The sequence below is a fragment of the Colius striatus genome, chromosome 4 (assembly GCF_028858725.1).
Source record: "Colius striatus isolate bColStr4 chromosome 4, bColStr4.1.hap1, whole genome shotgun sequence".
NCBI lineage: Eukaryota > Metazoa > Chordata > Aves > Coliiformes > Coliidae > Colius > Colius striatus.
In genome coordinates, this window is record NC_084762.1 from 27877188 (window position 1) to 27896208 (window position 19021).

Here is a 19021-nt window from a genome sequence, read left to right on the forward strand (position 1 = left end):
GCTCTTTAACAGAAGCTCTTAGAATAGGAAGAAAAAAAATGTTTATCACTAGCAGCCATAATTAATCATCATTTCAAATGCTGATGTATCTAGGTGGTGTATTTTTAGTTTCTTGGTAGATTGCCAGAAATTTATCTTGGTGTTCTCACAAGTACTTCCCTTCAAAGACAGACAAAAAGAAGAAAGGTGCAAAGGAAGCAACCTTTTAACTGCAGTGTTCTGTAATCTATATTTCCTCCTTCTTTTGTCTCTGGTAGAATATGATTCTATTAATTATTATTATTATTTTTTAAAAGCAAATGCATCCAACAGAACAAACTCGCAAGAATCTGCTACAGATTGCACAGTATTTTTTTGCCTTTTTTTTCCCCCCATCTTGTAATATTACTACATGCCCAGGAGTCAGTACTGTGTGTAACACTATAGGATTTTTAGGATCTTTTCCTACAAAACTGTAAAACAAGAGTTGTTTTCAAAAAGAGCTACTAAAAAACCTCTCTGTTAAGAAACTATATCCAGGTTTTGCCCAATAATGCAAATCTCTAACCTAAAAGTAAAACCCAGACATTTTCAAGTTCAATTATAGTGAAATTATTTTTGCAACTTATCAATATTATGGAAAAAAGAATTATTTACATACATGAATCTTCATACAAGCAAATGATGAACTCAGAGATGGTAAAACAAATTGAGACTAAAATTTTACCTGTGACCCACTGACCTCAGCCCTTCACTTAAAATGTTCTAACAAACCAATACCTAATCACAAAATTTTTATGAAGGGTTATGGTTCCACAAACTTAGAAATGGTAAGTCACTCACATAACATAAACATTTGTAAGTCAGGAAAGAAAAATGTAATTTTAACACAACCAAATTATATTCAAGGGCAAAAGAACATTGAAAATTTCCACACTTAGTGAACAATTCTAACTGAATCATAAAGCAAGTAACTCTACCCTCTTGTTCGGAAACACAGAAAGCCTCCCATCATATACCCCTGTGTTCACTGATCAAATACTGAAGATCAAACTTCATAAATTCCTTATAGCTGCTCAGTTTGGACACAACATGTAGTGTTATTGCCATCTATCACCCATGGTAGATATCAGCTGTGTAGCCCCATTTCATTGATTCCAAGAACCCTCGAGAGAGGTGTGCCAGTGTTCCCACAGTCTCTATGCTCTACTCTGTTTTGCTTTCTGAATGACAGTATTTCAGGCATCTTTCACAACGTGCAAGGCAGATCTACAGTTTCTATTGCAATAGCTACTGAATGGAAAGGAGAGGTAGTTGTTTATAAAACCATAGAAACTATACTAATTCTCTCACTAATACTTAAGTGGCAGGTGAGGATAAGAGTTGCTGATGGAAGCATATCCCATTTCAGATATGGTATTTTATTTTTTTATCTTCCACTTAATTATTTAGTTTTCACACATTTTATCACATATCAGATTTTCACCTTTAAAATTCTGAGGTCCTGCAGACGTACACATGCTACAGGCATCCCTCTCCAGCTCTCTGAAGCAATGACAACACTGCCCAAGTCTCAAAGAGGTATCACTGCACTGAGTTGTCCAGATTTTAGTCACATATGAAGCCAAACATAGACTGAATCAGTTTTAACTTCTTATAAAACATCACACATTTTGAAGAGCCACATATAAGAAAAAAAATTTGGCTACACCAATTGTTTTAATTATGCTGGGGTTTTTTTGCTCTTTTTTTTTTTTTTCCTAGCCCTCACTTCCCCTAAAACTGCTGTTAGATTCACAGTTCCAAGGCCATGAGTATTGTCACCTCACTCCTGCTACACTAAGTAGCACTAAGTGTACAGGCCAGTGTGACACTTGAAGTAAAAGATTAACAGCACTGACTGAAGCCAGTCAATGCACTATTTGTAAGTCCTTACGTTCAGAACTTTACAAGTGTGCTTTAGTCTCACCACTCCCATGTTATGTCAGTCTCTGAGCAGAGAACAGGGACCAGGTGGAGGGAGATCAAGTGTTCTTAAACAGAAATGCCACTAAATCAAACTAAATCAAACTACCACTTGAAAGGCTAGTACAATATTCTGCTGTACAAAACATTTAACTACATGCATCCATTTTAGTAGAAGACAATAGATCACATAGAATTATATGACTTTCAGTAGCTTATATCAAGAGCTGGAAAAGAGACAATTGTGAGAACTAAGAAGCAAAGCATGTTAAGGCGTGTTCATGCTGAAAAAAGACCACCACCACACCAACAACTTCCCAAAACCACAAAATCCATTAGTTGGAAGCACAATTCTTCTGTTTATTTACCTTCTTATTAAGCCAGTGCCACAGCTTGTCAGTGGCAGGGGTAGATGGAAGAAAAGGGGAAAAAAAGACAAGAATACAGTGGAAAATTATTGAAAATGCAGTAATAGAAAAGAGAAAAAAAAGAAATGAGAGGCAGGCAGAGTCATTCACAGAACGAAAATAAAATTGTTCCAGATACAAAGGTAAATTTCAATAGGTAGAAAAGATCATAACTTCTAATCCGAGTACCTACATTTTACTATTAGCATGCACTTTTTGAAACAAAGAAGGATATAACAATTAAGAACAACTTTAACAGTATTAACAGAGCTATCAGCATAATCTTGGAAATTCCAGTTTAATTATACTGAGAGTTAACATTTCAGAGCAGAACTTGTAAAAGTACTGAGAAGGGCATTTTACTGAAACACCAAAATCTAAGATGAGATATTTATGTATTGCATTAATACTGCCAATCAGGTAGTTTCCTACGTATTTCAAAACACTCTCACTATGTCAACTCCTGTTAAAAAAATTTTATATGTTTTTTTTTAGTACCATATTAATATTACAACATTCACATTTAATAGCACAACATCAAATATGTCATTAAATCTGATACACATACAACAGCTAATCGATCAAACATATGGTTTTCATATAATTGTATTCATTGTACAGAAGGCTCTTTGCACTTCTCAACACGTCAATTTCTCCTTCGGCATTAGTTATTTTTCCTTAGTAATTCTCATCCATATTGTTCACATACATTCACTTCAAGAACTACTTTATATAGGCCTTATACTCTTAATTCTAGCCATTATTAATCAGTTAGCAGCATAACCACAACAGTGAAAAGCTTTAATGTTGTTTTTCATCTGTGTTGAGGTTAAGGTCAAGTAAGTGATGTTTGCCTTTCACAGAAAACAAGAATATTGAATGCTCAGTAAATCTAGGGTTTGATTGGTTGCCAGAAATGATACTGCCTCCAAGTGAAAACTAAATGTAAGAATATTTTAAATTAAGAAAACCCTCAGAATGGTTATTAAGTTATATTAGAATAAAGAAGCAGATTTAGAAGGAAACATGAACATCAGGAAATATGAAAATAAACTATGTCACAAAGCATCCACTTTTACTAGTTTTTACTGCTTATGGAAAGAATCACATTAATGGAAAGCAATGACAGAGCTTCACAAGCCTCAAATTGACATAGTAGAGTTTGTTCCTATTTTAGCTCTTCAGCAATGGAATAATTTATCAAAAGTGAAAAAAAGTGTTTACCAATTTAACAACATACTTTGGCCTTTAACTTTTACATATTAAAATCCACTATACATTAGGCTCATCTTGGAAAAAAAATCATAAATCTCATGGCTGTATTTCTCTACTTTCCAATACAACAAAAGCTAGAGCAATATTGGTAGCCTGAGATTTTAGCAGAATTATGAAAGGAAGTCTTTGCTATTTTTCTATAATCTCAGCCTCCTGTAATTGGATGATAAATACAGTTACTAGGAGATAATATTATATGTCAAAAATAACAATCACTTTTTGTTAACTTTTAACACAATATCTGAGAATATCTACCTGATCACTATCTCACCAAAATCTATGTTTAAGTAGTTTTACAAATGTAATCAATCCAAATAATTTATTACAAATGTAAACAATTTAAAAATAGACTACAGCTCAATTCTAATCTTCAAGTAATCAAAAATTAATAAAGCTACAGCCACTTTTCCAGTATCCTACTGGAAAACTACTTATACGGGACTTTACATGTCCATGGAAGTATTAACTAGAATAATCTATGCAGTGGTAGAGATTCTGCCCTTGCTAAACTTGGTACCAGAAGAACTACCTGGACTTACCTCAAGTCCAATCAATCTACTAGAGCATTCCACAAATGAAATTCTAGTATTAGAAAAAAAACATGTAACAACTACGTGACTCACTAAGTTTACCAGAAAGAATGCATGCAAAATGCTAGCACATTCTAACTAATGAAATTCTAGCACATACAGTCCAGCAACTGACTACACAGATGAAATTCCTCATAAACCCTAATAAAAATAAAACTAGTGATCATATTAAAAGATACCTTTTCTAAAAAAAGTTATCAGTGAAGCAAATTATTAGTTCTTGACTGCTGATAAGAACATGCACGATATCATATTCTATTAAGTTTTAAGATGATTTGATGGATGACAACAAAAGCCTCCCTACTTTATCCCCAAGAAGTCTCTCATATCTGAATTGCTGCATCTGTCGTCTCCCCAGAACAAACACACAACCAAGGACTAATAATACAATGAGGACATCCTATTAGTGTTATCCATATTTACAGCAGGTCTGCACATACAAATCCATGCCCTACTTTCTGTACTCTTGATCAGAACTTCAATTCAAATTTGTCTGCATTTCCAAGACAAGAGGTCAACGAGGAGTGGGAAAGAATAGTTCTTTTCTTACTGTTTTTATTTAAGAAATTGACATAATCACTACAGCTCAAAGATTTGCATGCATGAGCAGTACTCTCCTATAATTTCTCACAATGGGTTATTTTCCGGATCATCTACACTAGGCTGCTCAACTTCATTTGTGAGAAAAAGACATGCCATTGTAAGATGTCTCACTTGTCCTCAGTACCTTTAACTCACAGTTGGAACTATTTCCTAATCAGGCATACCACTTCAGAAAGAATAAGTAGTGGCACTGGATATTTGTGTGAAACAAGGCTTGTCAATGCCTTGCTGTACTTAGTTAAGCCCCAATATGTCCTGATGCTGAGATTCAGCCTCCAATTAACTCAGTATAAAAACACCTAAACCAAACCAAACCAAAAATTAGTCATCAAGCAGCTTTACCTCCCAGGAAAAGAAAGTACAAATAAAATACTAAAAAATTAAACATCTAATTGCAAAGGAATGGGTTTCTCTCTCTCATAGACACGTAAAAGTTAAGCTGTAAAAATTTACTCCATTAATTTCTATTTTTTCTTTGCATATTTTTACTTCCTCTTCAACAGTGCCTACTGAAGCCAAAATGTCTGGTAATTCCAGTTAAATATAGTTCATTCACCCTTTCTAATAAAATGTGAAAGGATTTAATTTTCATTTCTCTCCTTTTGCTGTCCTCACAAAACCCATATTTGCCAATATCCTATGGTGTTGCCTCCCAAATTCTCAAAGACAAGATGCATCCATGATCCTACAATGCACAGAATAAGTATATCCAATAGAACTTAATAGATAGGAAAGCATTCGTGTGACATTGGAAGATCACATATAGTTCCAGCCATGATAAAAGCCAGGTGAACTCTGATTAGGTACAAACAAGAACAACAAAATCACACAGAGTATCCAGTGCTGTTCATCTAATAGCTAAAGAGCTCAAATTGGTTTCATGCACAGAGCACAGACTTAGGAGGAATAGGACTGTCATCTAAAAAATGGAGGGGAGAGGGGAGATGGAGAAACGAGTTGTGCCAACCTTGTTCTTTTGCTTAGACAAGAACAACATGAACAGAAACTGACCTTAAATACATTTAAGCTGAAGAGTGAGAGGTTCTGCTGCACATTATGAAAAAAGCCCTGCCTTCAAAGAGGAGAAAAAACTTAGTGGAATTAGGAAGGCTACTATAAGCTAGTTAGGCAACAGAAAGATACTCTACAACTCATGAAATACAACACTCGCAGTATTGTGCCTAGAGAATCTTCTTTCTTACAGAACAAAAAGTTTTTCATTAAAAGCTTGGTATAATGTAACCTTTTATCTTAACATGTTAACACTTTCCACTACCTTTCGGAAAAAAACCCCTTTTTCTTGTCCATGGCTGTATTCTGAAAGGCTTTTCCTATTTCAAATTCTTCCTCAATGAACTCTGTAAAATCATTACTTATTTCCTACAACCGTTAAATGCTCTTGTTTTCACATCTGTTTACCCATTAGATCTGGGCTTAAGCTCTTCCTTTTCCTGTAGAAATTCAGAGCTATAAACTACAGACAGATCTGCTGAAGTACAGATGCTCTGACAAACATACTTACAGGGTTCAGCTCTTCTGTTACAGAACCTCTGAGGTAATTGATTTTTCTAAATCAGAGAATACTTCATCACAGTTACAGAAAGCACATTCATCCACACTAACATAGCTAAAAATAATCTATCAGGTTAAGTCAAAATTTACATTTCTGAATGCATCAAGAAGAGTGGGTCAGGCAGGTTGAGGGAGATTCTCCTCCCTCTCTTCTGTGCCCTGGTGAGGCCTCATCTGGAGTACCGTGTCAAGTTCTTGGCTCCCTAGCTCAAGAGGGACAGGGAACTTCTGGAGAGCACAGGGCCACCAAGATGTGCAGGGGACTGGAGCATTTCCTTATGAAGAAAGGCTCGGGAACTGGGGCTGTTTAGTCTAGAGAATTGGAGACTGAGGGGGGATCTCATTCATATTTACAAATATCTAAATGGTGGATGTCAGCAGGTCAGGAGATACCTTTTTTCTATTGTATCTAGCAATAGGACAAAGGGTAGTAGAAAGACGCTGGAATACAAAAAGTTCAATTTAAACATAAGGAAAAACTATTTCACTGTGAGGGTGAGGGAGCCCTGGCACAGGCTGCCCAGGGCAGGTGTGGAGTCTCCTCCTCTGGAGGTCTTCAAAACCCATGTGGATACGTGCTGTGTGACCTGATCTAGTTGGACCTGCTTTAGCAGGGAGTTTGGACGAGATGATCTTTAGAGGTCCCTTCCAACCCCCACCATTCTGTGATGCTATGAATGGAGAAGCCTTCATGAATTTTATGGAACTTTCCATCTCTGCAATTTGCAATGCAAATGTGGGCACACTTTGAGTGAGGGAGAAGGGAGAAGAGCACAGAAGCTTTATTCTATGGCACATCCCAAATACCTCACCCCACATATTTCTTCTCTCTTACAGAGGGAAGCTTCCCTTCTGTACCACCATGCCACTGTGTTCAGTAACTATACTTCCACACAGTATAAACAAATGTGTTCAAAGTAGCTCAGGCTCTACTTTGAGAACAAAATGGATTGCTTTTTAATCAAGTTTTCACAACAGAAGAAGGAATGTTCATCCTTCAGAGTAAAGCTCATTACGTTTAATTTCAAAAATCTTTGTAATCAGGTAGGGTAACTGAACTATGAGAAGTTTGCCCTATTCAGACAAGCAATCTTGTAAAGCTATCTCAACATTTTAAAAGTTACTTCTGTCAAGCTTTGTATGTAATCATTTAACAAAGTTTAAGTATGTACTTAAGTGTGAATAGTGACAGCAAAGACACAGTTTAAAATACACCATAAAACAGATACAGTTTTACATGAGACACGTCCATTAGTGACAGACATTTATTTTAGAAATAAAGCGTTTCAGCATACAGCGAACGGAGAATAAAACAAAGTTTCAGGTTCCTTAAGGAATTAAGAAGAAATACCTTACTGTCAAGCTTTAGCATGACTCTTCCAAGTCCTCTGATGGGCCGTGGTGCAAGAGCTTCCTGACGTTCTTTCATGAAATTTTCGACAAGTTGCCACCAACTTTTGAAATGGTTTGTCATGAAATTCACAACTCCAAAATGAACCACAAGTTTTTTCAGAGCCCAAACTGTAAACAAAAAAAGGAAATTAAGTATTAGAGATTTCAGAGGAGCACCACAAGACAAGGCATCTATTCCATTCTGACAGACCTATAAAAAACAGAGGAAAAAATGATTCAGTTTTATTTTCCATTAAAAATCACTTTCTGAATTTTCAAAGTGGTTTTATACTATCCTCTTCACCCGCTTTACAGCTGCGCTTGTCCACATGGAATTTAGATAGTAGCAGAAGAAATATGTCAGCACACTACCCAACTATGCAGCTAACAGACTTTGGCAATGCCTGGGATAAGCAGGTGCCATTCCACGATCCCAGTACAGTGAGTTTATCACATCTTCACACATACAACACACCACATGACAACACATAAAACATCATGTTCACAGCTTAAAAGAATGTTACACATAAAAGAACATTTTCAGCCTCAATGCATAAGTTTTAGGCCTTTTATAATCTTAAAAGCTATTTCTTTCCTTTAAGAACTAGCAGCAGACCAAGTGGAATTTCACAGTGAAGCAGTGTTCATTTACACTTTCAACTGAAATGTAACTATTGATTAATTTTGCTTTTAAATGTCAAAAGCATTGAGATCACATTTTCACTTTGACCACATAAAGCTTCAGAAAAATCCATACTGCTCCTCAAACCCAGACAACAGAATAATATTTCCAACCAGTTTTTCCCAAAGGGAAGCATTTTGCTGCCATACTTTTTCTCCAACACTCCTAACATATGTCCACTATAAAATAAAGAGTTTCTCAACAACACTAAAAATGTTTAGCGCTACAGAGATTTGCCTTGAAATAAAGACCACAGACTTTTGCATAAGGCTTATGGTTCCAGTTCTGTAATGCTACTGCTCTCCTTCACTTAGCAAACACGAGTGCAAAACTTGTGAACCATCAAAATCAATAATGTAAAAGTAAAAAAAGCATGAAGCTTTCCTTGGAAGCTAATATACATTCAGTAGTCATAAAATATTGGCTACATTGGTTTTTTTTATGCAACAGAATGTTACACCACTCCAATTATTTATCTTCTCATCACTGTAATGAAGAAAAGCAAGTAATCTTCCAAAGCTACTAGCAAATTTAATACCAGAGGAGTTCATTAATTTGCATTATAAACAGGTATTTATACTAATTTACATTATAAACATAGATTTTACTAGCGTATTGATGAAAACATGATACATCAACTTAAAGGACCATAATTATCACATTTAGCAGTAATAGACTGAAAGATTTCACAACCCAGTCCTGCTATGAATTACTGAAACAACAATCTCTAAACAAAATTATGCTGCACCCCCAAATATTGAAAACCATGGTTCTAAAAGGAAACAAGGTGAAACTATTAACAACAGAATTAGATAACTCTCCCAACTCTTCTCTTTTTAAAACCAGGATTTTTAACAGTGAATGTCACACATAAATCAAAAATTACAGCCAGTGTTCAAAATTTTAACTTACACAGTAAATTAACTTTCTGTGAAAACATTAGAGGTACTTCTCCAATTATATCATATTTATAGCAACATTTGATACTAAACTCTCTATTAAATTCAAGTGTGCTTTTAACAAAGCTTTTTTTATTACGGAAGACTATTCTCCAACTAGATTTGCTACTTACTGACATACATCAATATCACTATAATTCCCTTGTTTCCCAGAAATTCACATCATGCTTCTATTTGGACATGTGTAAAATGACATACACAGCTGAAAAGGTTAAGTTCTAATATCCACAGGGCATTTATCAAAGTTCCAGAAGAGCCTACTATCTGTAAGCCACTGGTGTTACAGTTCACTCTCTTGTTCATAGAGTTCATTCAGCAATTTGCTGACATTTCGTTTACTTACCCTCTAGCACCACCATGTGGCAAATATCAGACTTATTCTCTTGAAGAAATAACAGTCTTTCTACTAGGTAGCTGTACTACATACCAGTTGGCAAACATGAAAAAGCAGAAGACAGTGCAACTCCCCACACATAACTTACACGTTGAAGTTCTGTACGATGTAACTCATGGTAATTACATACAACAAGATAAGACAAACTTGCATTTTACAAGATAAACAACGTAGCTGAAATGATATTCTAACCATCTGCTATTATTTAAGTGCTTAGATAATATCTTCTAAAAGAACTGAATGTACACTTAGGCAAAGGTGATGTCACGAGGTGCTACAGTCAATCATACAGCTGTAATTGTATTAAGGTTAAAAAGAAAGAAGAGAGAAAAAGCTAAAGGAGAGCTGTTATTAAAAAGTTACGAGCAAAAGAAAAGACAGGCTATGCAACAAGAAATTCCAAACAATTCCAAGAATCAAAAAGACTGAACACAAAACCAGTATTTTAAAAAAGGATGCAACACAACAAGTAAGGAATTAAGCAAGAGATCTCAGAAAGAGACAATACCAGTAATCCCAAGATCACATCACTGAACAAAATGCTACAAGTATTCCTTGGCCTGGTTTAGTGTTTTCGCTTTTGAATTCAAAAGTCTTTTTTTTCACCTTTTCATTAACGATATAATTACATTATATAACTTTTGTTAAAATTGCATTATAAGTGAGATCCTGATTGACCAAACTGACAGCCTTCTATGAGAGTGCAACTGGCTGGGTGGATGAGGGAAGAGCAGAGGATGCCATCTCCCTTGACTTCAGCAAGGCTTTTGACACCATCTCCCATTACATTCTCATTGAAAAACTCAGGCATGAGGGCCGGATGAGTGGATGGTGAGGAAGATTGAGAACTGGCTGAATGACAGAGCCCAGAGGACAGTGATCAATGGTATGGAATCAAGTTGGAGGCCTGTGGCCAGTGGAGTTCCACAAGGCCAGTCTTGTTCAACATTTTCATCAATGACCTGGATGAGGGGACAGAATGTACCCTCAACAAGTTTGCTGATGACACCAAACTGGGAGGACTGACTGACTCCCCAGAAGGCTGTGCTGCCATTCAGCGGGATCTTGACCGGCTTGAGAGTTGGGCAGAGAGGAACCTCATGAACTTTAACAAGGATAAGTGCAGAGTCCTGCATCTGGGAAGGAACAACCCCATGCACCAGTACAGGCTGGGGATTGACCTGCTGGAGAGCAGCTCTGCAGAGAGAGACCTGGGAGTCCTGGTTGATAATAAACTAACCATGAGCCAGCAATATGCCCTCGTGGCCAAGAAGGTCAGTGGCATCCTGGGATGTATCAAGAAGAGTGTGGCCAGCAGGTCCAGGGAGGTCCTCCTCTCCCTCTACTCTGCCCTGGTGAGATCTAATCTGGAGTCCTGTGTCCAGTTTTGAGCTCCCCAGTTCAAGAGGGACAGGCAACTTCTGGAGAGAATCCAACACAAGGCCACCAAGATGATGAGGGGACTGAACAACTTCCTTATGACAAAAGGCTGTGGGAACCGGGACTGCTCAGCCTGGAGGAAACTGAGGAGGGGAACTTCACTAATAAATACAAGTATTTGAAAAGTGGATGTCAAGAGAATGGGTCAACACTTTTTTTCTGTACTACGCAGTGATAGGACAATGGACAAAAGCTGGAACACAAAAAGTTCCACTTAAGGAAAAACTTTTTACTGTAAGGGTGATGGAGCCCTGGCACAGGTTGCCCAGGGAGGGTGTGGAGTCTCCTTCTTAGGAGGTTTTCAAAATCTGATGTAGGCAGACCTGTTTTAGCATGGAGATTGGACTAGGTGATCTTTAGAGGTCCCTTCCAACCCCTATCATTTTATGACTCTATGATTCCATGACTATGGTTTAATATTTCTGCCCTCAACATCATATAATTTTAAAGGAGTATCTCATTTTACTTAAGTACAAATGCATTCAAAGAAAAACATTAATAGTGTCAAGACATTTCTAGTAATCTAAATGCTACTGTTTGTAAATCTTGTCTACCAATCCAAGGAACTCCAGTAAAATTAACACCTTTCCACTTAAGGTTTTAGAAGGTTGATTTATTTTTTTTACATACTAGAAGCATTCTCCTTAAGATATCAGAGGTTCTTAAGACAGCCTGTTTAAACCTGATCAGCTGCAGAAATTTGCTTTATAAGCTTTCCTACTTTCCACAACTCAATATTTTTAATACCATCTCTCTTAACAATCCAGGTTGCCATCATTCACCTTCTGACACTTGATATGATCCACAGTTCTACATTTGGCTCTGTTTATCATTATACAGCCTTTTCATAGTATTTTTGTGGTGATCTAGTTATATTCAGTTACATGTCAAGAAAAAGCACTTAATGGTCCAGTGTGACTGCTAAGTCAACAAGTCACAAATATTCTTAAAATTAATTTCTATTTTGGGAGGAGTTTACTGTTCAGTGTAGGTATTTTAGACCTAATGACTGGCAGCAGGAGCATTTATCCATTTGCTATAGATGTGTACTTGAATTTAGATTTGTCTGGTTTAATCATAGAATCACAGAATCATAGAATGGTAGGGTTGGAAGGAACCTTTAGAGGTCATCTAGTCCAATCCTCCTGCTGAAGCAGGTCCACCTAGATCAGGTCATATAGGAACACGTCCAGGCAGGTCTTGAAGACCTCCAAGGAAGGAGACTCCACAACCCCTCTGGGCAGCCTGGGCCACTGCTCCCTCACCCCCACAGTGAAATAGTTTTTTCTTATGTTTAAGTGGAACTTTTTGTGTTCCAGCTTCATCCTATTACCCCTTGTCCCGCTGCGAGCTACACTAGAATAAAAGGGATATCCCAACCCTTAGATATTTGTAAATATTGCTAAGATTCCCCCTCAGTCTTCTCTTTTCTAAAATAAACAGCCCCAGTTCGCGCAGCCTTTCCTCACATGAAAGATGGTCCAGTCCCCTCATCATCTTGGTGGCCCTGTGCTGGATTCTCTCCAGAATTTCTCTGTCCCTCTTGAGCTGAGGAGTCCAGAACTGAACATAGGACTCCAGATGAGGCCTCACCAGGGCAGAGCAGAGGGAGAGGAGGATCTCTCTGGACCTGCTGGCCACACTCTTCTTGATGCATCGCAGGATGCCACTGGCCTTCTTGGCCACGAGGGCACATTGCTGGCTCATGGTTAGTTTATTGTCAACCAGGACTCCCAGGTCTCTCTCTGCAGAGCTACTCTCCACCAGTTCAACTCCCAGCCTGTACTGGGGCATGGGGTTGTTCCTTCCCAGATGCAGGACTCTGCACTTGTTGAAGCTCATGTGGTTCCTCTCTGCCCAAAGCTCTGATGCGTTTCCTAGGCATGCCTAAGGAGCCAATTATCAGGTGGCCTGAAGCAGAAGATTCTGGTGAATCTCTTCTTGGGCATTTAATGATTGTTGGCAAGGAGCATGCTGCTCAGTTGGGCCTGACCAATGGATTCCGGAGGGTTGTGGATGAAGGGCCCAAGGATAGGCAGTCTATGTATCACATATGTCTAAGTATTCTGGTTGGCCGTCATTTGGGCTGGCCAAGAGTTTTGCACCGCAGGACTTGCTGCACATGTACACATCACCACTGCATGAATTTCAACTGTTGCCCGTCAATCTGGCTCAAGCTTAAAATCATTCATTGTTCTCTGTCTACCTTCAAAACTATTGCATCCAAGCAGGTATTTCTAAAGAGTGGTTAAGTGACTTTTCAATAAATTAAGACACATTAAGCTCTGCTTCTAGTAAGTCTAAAATTTAATTTGCTAATCCCTTTACCATTTTAATGATTTATTTATGTGCTACATTCAGTCTGCCATCACTGTCTGCCATGATGCCTAGACACTAAAACTGGGCAGTTTCTTCTGTAGTGTCTACATTGGAACATAACAAAGACCCAGCCCTTCTCTCTTCTTACCCTGTATTCAGCTATTTACATGCCTAACCACCACACTACCCTTTATTGGCACTACAGTGCCACAGCCAGAGGCGTAGTAGCTGTTCCTTTCAATATGCCTCTCACTCACCAGGCTTCTCTGAGCTCACAGCCCCTTGAACCTTTGGTATGCATGGTCTGATAGTCATGATTTCCAGATGCACAGCTAGACAGTTTATAATGGCTTCATGTATTGTGTGTAAATCCCAAGGTTTGAGTAGCAAGGTGGATGCTGGGGTGATTTCTGTGGGAAGAGACTAGGCTCTGACTTGTGCCAGACACAGTCAGTTCCAGGTGGCTCTCCAATGGACCTGTCACAGGTCAAAGCTGAGCCCATCAGGCACAGGTGCCTCTGGGAAAATATATTTAAGAAAGGGCATAAAATACTAGAGAGCAAAAAGAGGAGGAAATAAAGAACAAATAAATACAGAGGAGGAAGGAACAGAGGGACGAACAGAGCAGACAAAAAGGTCAGGGGAGTAGAAGTGCTCCGTAGTAGAGTCAGTACACCACTCAAAGGGACTGTGGCCTAGAGACGAGAACACACCTGAGCTGGTACCTCCTCAAAAGGACTGCAGCTTATGGATAAGTCCACACTGAAAGATGGAAAAGGAATTGATTCACTCTGGGTACACAGCTGCTAGCTGGGACCAACTCACCACACTTGTTAAAAGGGGAAACAGCTACATTTAACTGTTAAATACATTTTAAAATGCTGAAAACTAACATTTTAACTGAAGTTGAGAGAAAATCTAAGCAAATCAGGAAACTCACTTTGTTTATAGGAGAGGGATGGGAGGAAATGCCTTCAGATTCATAGCAGCTCACGTGCATTTCCAGAGTTTCTATCTTCCCTATTAACCCCCAAAGAGTATTGCAAAAAGTGGCATTCAGTTTTAAAATAATTGTTCAGATAGCCACCAGAACTACTCCTTTCTTGCTTGATGTATAATGGATGCACATAGATGTGAAGCAACAAACCTAATTAACCTCTGGGTTAGAATTAGAATCAGATTTATCTTGTGACTTGTACACAGAGCCTAGCAACCTCTTTCAATGGAAATTCAAAGTCAGGATGAACTGTAGTTCACTACTGAGTAATAGCCAAAATATTCTTTATCTATATGTGCAAAAACATGACAGACATGACATCAAGAGGAAGAATCCTATAAAAGAGAAATAGTCTTACAATGTAAGGTATGGTCCTAAATTATTCCAGGTAACTACAATAATCAACAGACAAAACAATTTTACAGAGTAAAACAGTAACAGACGGTGCACATCAATCTTTCTATTCAATGCTACAATGCATCTTAACAAAGCATGTTGAAAAAAATTAAAATTAAAACTCATGCAAGTCTACAAGCATTTTCTTCAATTTTATTGAACATAAAGCCTCCAGCTATCCAAAGTCACCATGTAACAAATATTTCTAATAACTGGATTATTACCTGCAAAAGGCACCGGCAATAGTTGCACAATCCAGAAATTTAGCCAGATCTGAACAATGACAATGGCCCACACAAGTGTAACAAAGTAAATATCACTAGTTTTCTTTTTTCTAAGGAAAGATCCAATCTCAGGTCTTTGTCTGCTCCCAGAAGAAGATGAGGAGAAAGATGATGAAGCAAGTGGGGGCTGATCACATTCTGTTGCTCCTAAAACAAACAAATGCAAAGAAAGAAATTAAAATTATTGTATTAATGTTCATCACAGAAAGGAACAGGCATCTTGGTCCCAAATTTACCCTTTTGTTTGTTTGGGCTTTGTTGTGGTTTGCATTTGTTTTTTGTTGTTTTGGGTTTTTTTTTTTTTCTAATTGCTCTAAAGTACGGAGAAACCCTTGGCACTGATTTGAATTTTGAAAAGCTAGAACAAGGCTGTGTAAGCTCTCTCACATCATGCAACAACACGCCAAGCAGTGCTGTGAGGAAGAAAAGATGCTACAACCTCTAAGAAGCCTTCTGTCATTGCAGGTAAATTACAAGCCAAATACATTTTATCAAAGAACTGCAAAAACCTCAAAACCACAAAGCATACTTCACTTCTAAAAGAAAAATAAAGTCTTGAAAGAAATCTTTGATTTCTCTTTACTTCAAGTGCTCAAAAAGTAATCTAAGATTTACTCAAAAGCTCATTTAAAAAAATAGCCCCCACAAAATACAGCACACATTAAAGAGAAATCTTGTAACTTACAAATTCATACTACAGTTTTTCTTTTCCTGAACATTCACATGACAAACACAGCACTCACACTGTGATTCTAAATTACTTGCTCATATAACATATTTTAGTAACAACATAAAGTATAAATTAATGGCTAATAAATGTCATTCATTTGTAAGTCACTAAATATGAAATTAAATTTAAAAAATGCAATCTGATGTGTTAAAGGCACTTAAACAGTAAAAAGTCATTTCAGGCAAAAATACTACCTCCAAATTAAAACTGTTGTATGGAGAACATAGGAATTTACTTATTTAACTTTTTCAGTAGTAAATCTGACTATAGTTTGGGTGACACCACAGTCATCTTTAGTTGATGTATGTAGAAGAACACCGGTATTAACCTTCACTGAGGACTCATGCTGGTGGCGAAATGTACACATTTTCCACCCACCTTTACTTGAGAAAAATTTGCAGCCATAGTGGAAGAACATACAAAAAAACCTGAAAAGTTACTCTGTGCTGAAGAATAAAAAGCATTTGTTATGTTGGCACATACTGCAGCAGTTAAGCAATGAACACAAGCCTTTCAGTGGACTTTTGTCAAGTCAACAGCAGCCACTTTCCTGACACAAAGAAAAATCGCTGCAAAGACTGTATTGCAATATACTACATGCATATCAACCAAACAACTCTTGTTCTACACATGCAGTTTTAGCTGCAACGTGTCAATAAGGCCACTCCTAGTCTAAAAGCCCAACAGCTACAACGCACAATAAGGCAAGACAGATCTGTCATACGTGTACAATGGTGGTAAGGGACAAATTCTGTAGCCTCACACACTGGATGAACACTCTTCTTTTGTTGCAGAGATCTGCACTCGTGTTCTACAAGTAAGGGGAACTATTTTTAGAGCTTTTAAATACTTGTCCACCACACTAATACAGTAACACAGCTCTACTGATTCACCCAACTGATAGACATTGGGATGATGTCAGAAACATCAGCTGGTTGTCGTTAAACATATTTGCTAGAACTACAGAATATTCCCAAAGGTATTACAGTATACTATCTGAAATAAGGAACTCTACAAGCATCTAAACACAGCTTAAGCTGCAGATGGAGTGTTTCTTGGCAAATCAGCTCATGTCTCAAAGGGATGAGGGCCAGTCCTATCACACAAACTACACTTTGGAGGAAAGGACATGAGCTCTTTCTTCATAAAGGAAGAGAAAGTTACCTGTAAAAAGAATTTTTCCTAAAAAGAGAAAGTGCTTTTATGATAAGAAATAGAGGATCTATCGTTCTCCTGTACTTCTCACTCTAATTTTTGGCAAAGCAGAAAAGTACTAATAGAAACAAATGGATCCAGTTAATGTTGAACTCAAGAAACACAAATTTTAAAGCAGTATATCCATAGTTAACAATTCTTGCCTACCAACTCAACTTACTCAACACATTTCTTACTTTTTTTCTCCAAGATTAATATAACAAATGTAAGAAGTAACATGACAACAAGCAGAAACTCAAATATTTGTAAAAGAGAGGAGGTGGTAAAAGCCAAAATAGAAAAAAACAAATTAATGTAATATGCTGAAGTCCATGCCTCAAGACTAAAGTTATCCAACACTTCTTGCCCCAAAAGTCCATAACAATGTCGCTTGAAAGAAAAAGAAAAAAAGAACAGTCTCTCTTCTGGTAATTAAAAATTTAATCAACATACTTTTGCAAAGAAGAAAATCTTAATTAAGTAACAGTAATGTTAACAACTTGCTCTTTCTCTTAGTTTCCCTATTCACTTAAGCAGGCTGTACCCAGAATGCAAAACACAGATAGGAAAAAGCTGACAGGGAAAAAAATAAAGAATTTAAAGAGATAAAAAAAGACTAAAACTTCCTAGGGGGTCCCAAGCCTACGAAAACTTTTCCAGAATGCAGTTCCACAGCACTTTAAGCAAAACTAAACTGGCACTGCCAATGATTCAGTATTCACTCCTTAGCATCCAAACTGCCATTCAGACAACTGCATTGTAAGTCAGTTCACAATGTTGATTCATCCAAAAAAACCACCAAGCTTTGCAAATCAAACAAGTCACATTTTGTTGGCAACATATGCTCTGCAAGCCAAGGCATGAATGCCTTGTCAAAATAAACAGAAAAAAAGACTTATCAAAATATGGATTTATAGTAATTTCAGGTTCTATAAAAACCCATTTAATTTGCTTCCTGATATTTTTAGAGGCAAAACCTGAAAATCTCCTTTCTATCTTCCAGGTAATGAAAGTATAACAGTCTTTACCAAACAGCCAATATAACAAGAAGTAAAGAACTCTAGTGAAGTCTGCATGTATGGTACTTATTTGAATGTACTTAAAACAACAAGAGGCTGTCTTAAGACACATTCTTTTCTTTACACTGTGCTCTCCATCAACTTCAAGTCAACTTCTTGCTGCCATAGCAGTTTGAACTATTCTCCTCTCCTTCCTTAAATAGAAGGAAAAGGAATAGAAGCGTAAACAGGAAAGCAAATGTCAGTATCTCTATAGAGTAAGGTATCAGAATAAAGTTAAATGTTTTATTTTATTATTATTATTATTACTATTACTATTATAGAAAAATCTTTTAGAACATCAGGATCAAGATACTCATTCATGAATAACCACATATTGCTTTAATTTCATTATTTTATTTTTTTAAGAAAATAAAGAAACAGGGGGAAAGAGAGGATGAGTATGATGACTACATTTAATGATTTCACTATCTGACATATTCAAATCCAGTAAGACAATAGAATCTTGCTTCCAAGGCACCTGACAAAATACTGCAGTAGAATCTGCATCTTAAGTTGTGGACTTGTCACTTGCTGTATACTCTGGTATTCTTGGGACACTAGACAGAACAAGTTAGACCACCTGAACTGGTATCATTAAACTCCTCAATCCCAACACTAAATATCAGTATTACACAACAAAATAAGGGAAAATCTGAGTGTTCAGAGAAACCCAGGATGTGGAAACTTTCAAAATCTTACACTTCTCATAAAATAGATGTGTGTTACATTACAAGTTTCAAAGCAAGACAACAAAACATAAAAAAAATCACTACAGAGGAAAA

At 37.2% G+C, this 19021-nt stretch overlaps 1 protein-coding gene across 1 annotated transcript in view; it reads right to left on the reverse strand.

The window, feature by feature from the left end:
• Positions 1-19021, reverse strand: part of TMEM245 (transmembrane protein 245) — an 89305-nt gene that overhangs the window by 55094 nt on the left and 15190 nt on the right. Inside the window, exons 5-6 of the mRNA XM_061995605.1 lie at positions 15195-15401; positions 7743-7912 (exon numbers count right to left, since the gene is read on the reverse strand). Coding sequence (XP_061851589.1) covers positions 7743-7912; positions 15195-15401 — 377 coding nt within the window. The remainder of the gene's footprint in view (positions 1-7742; positions 7913-15194; positions 15402-19021) is intronic.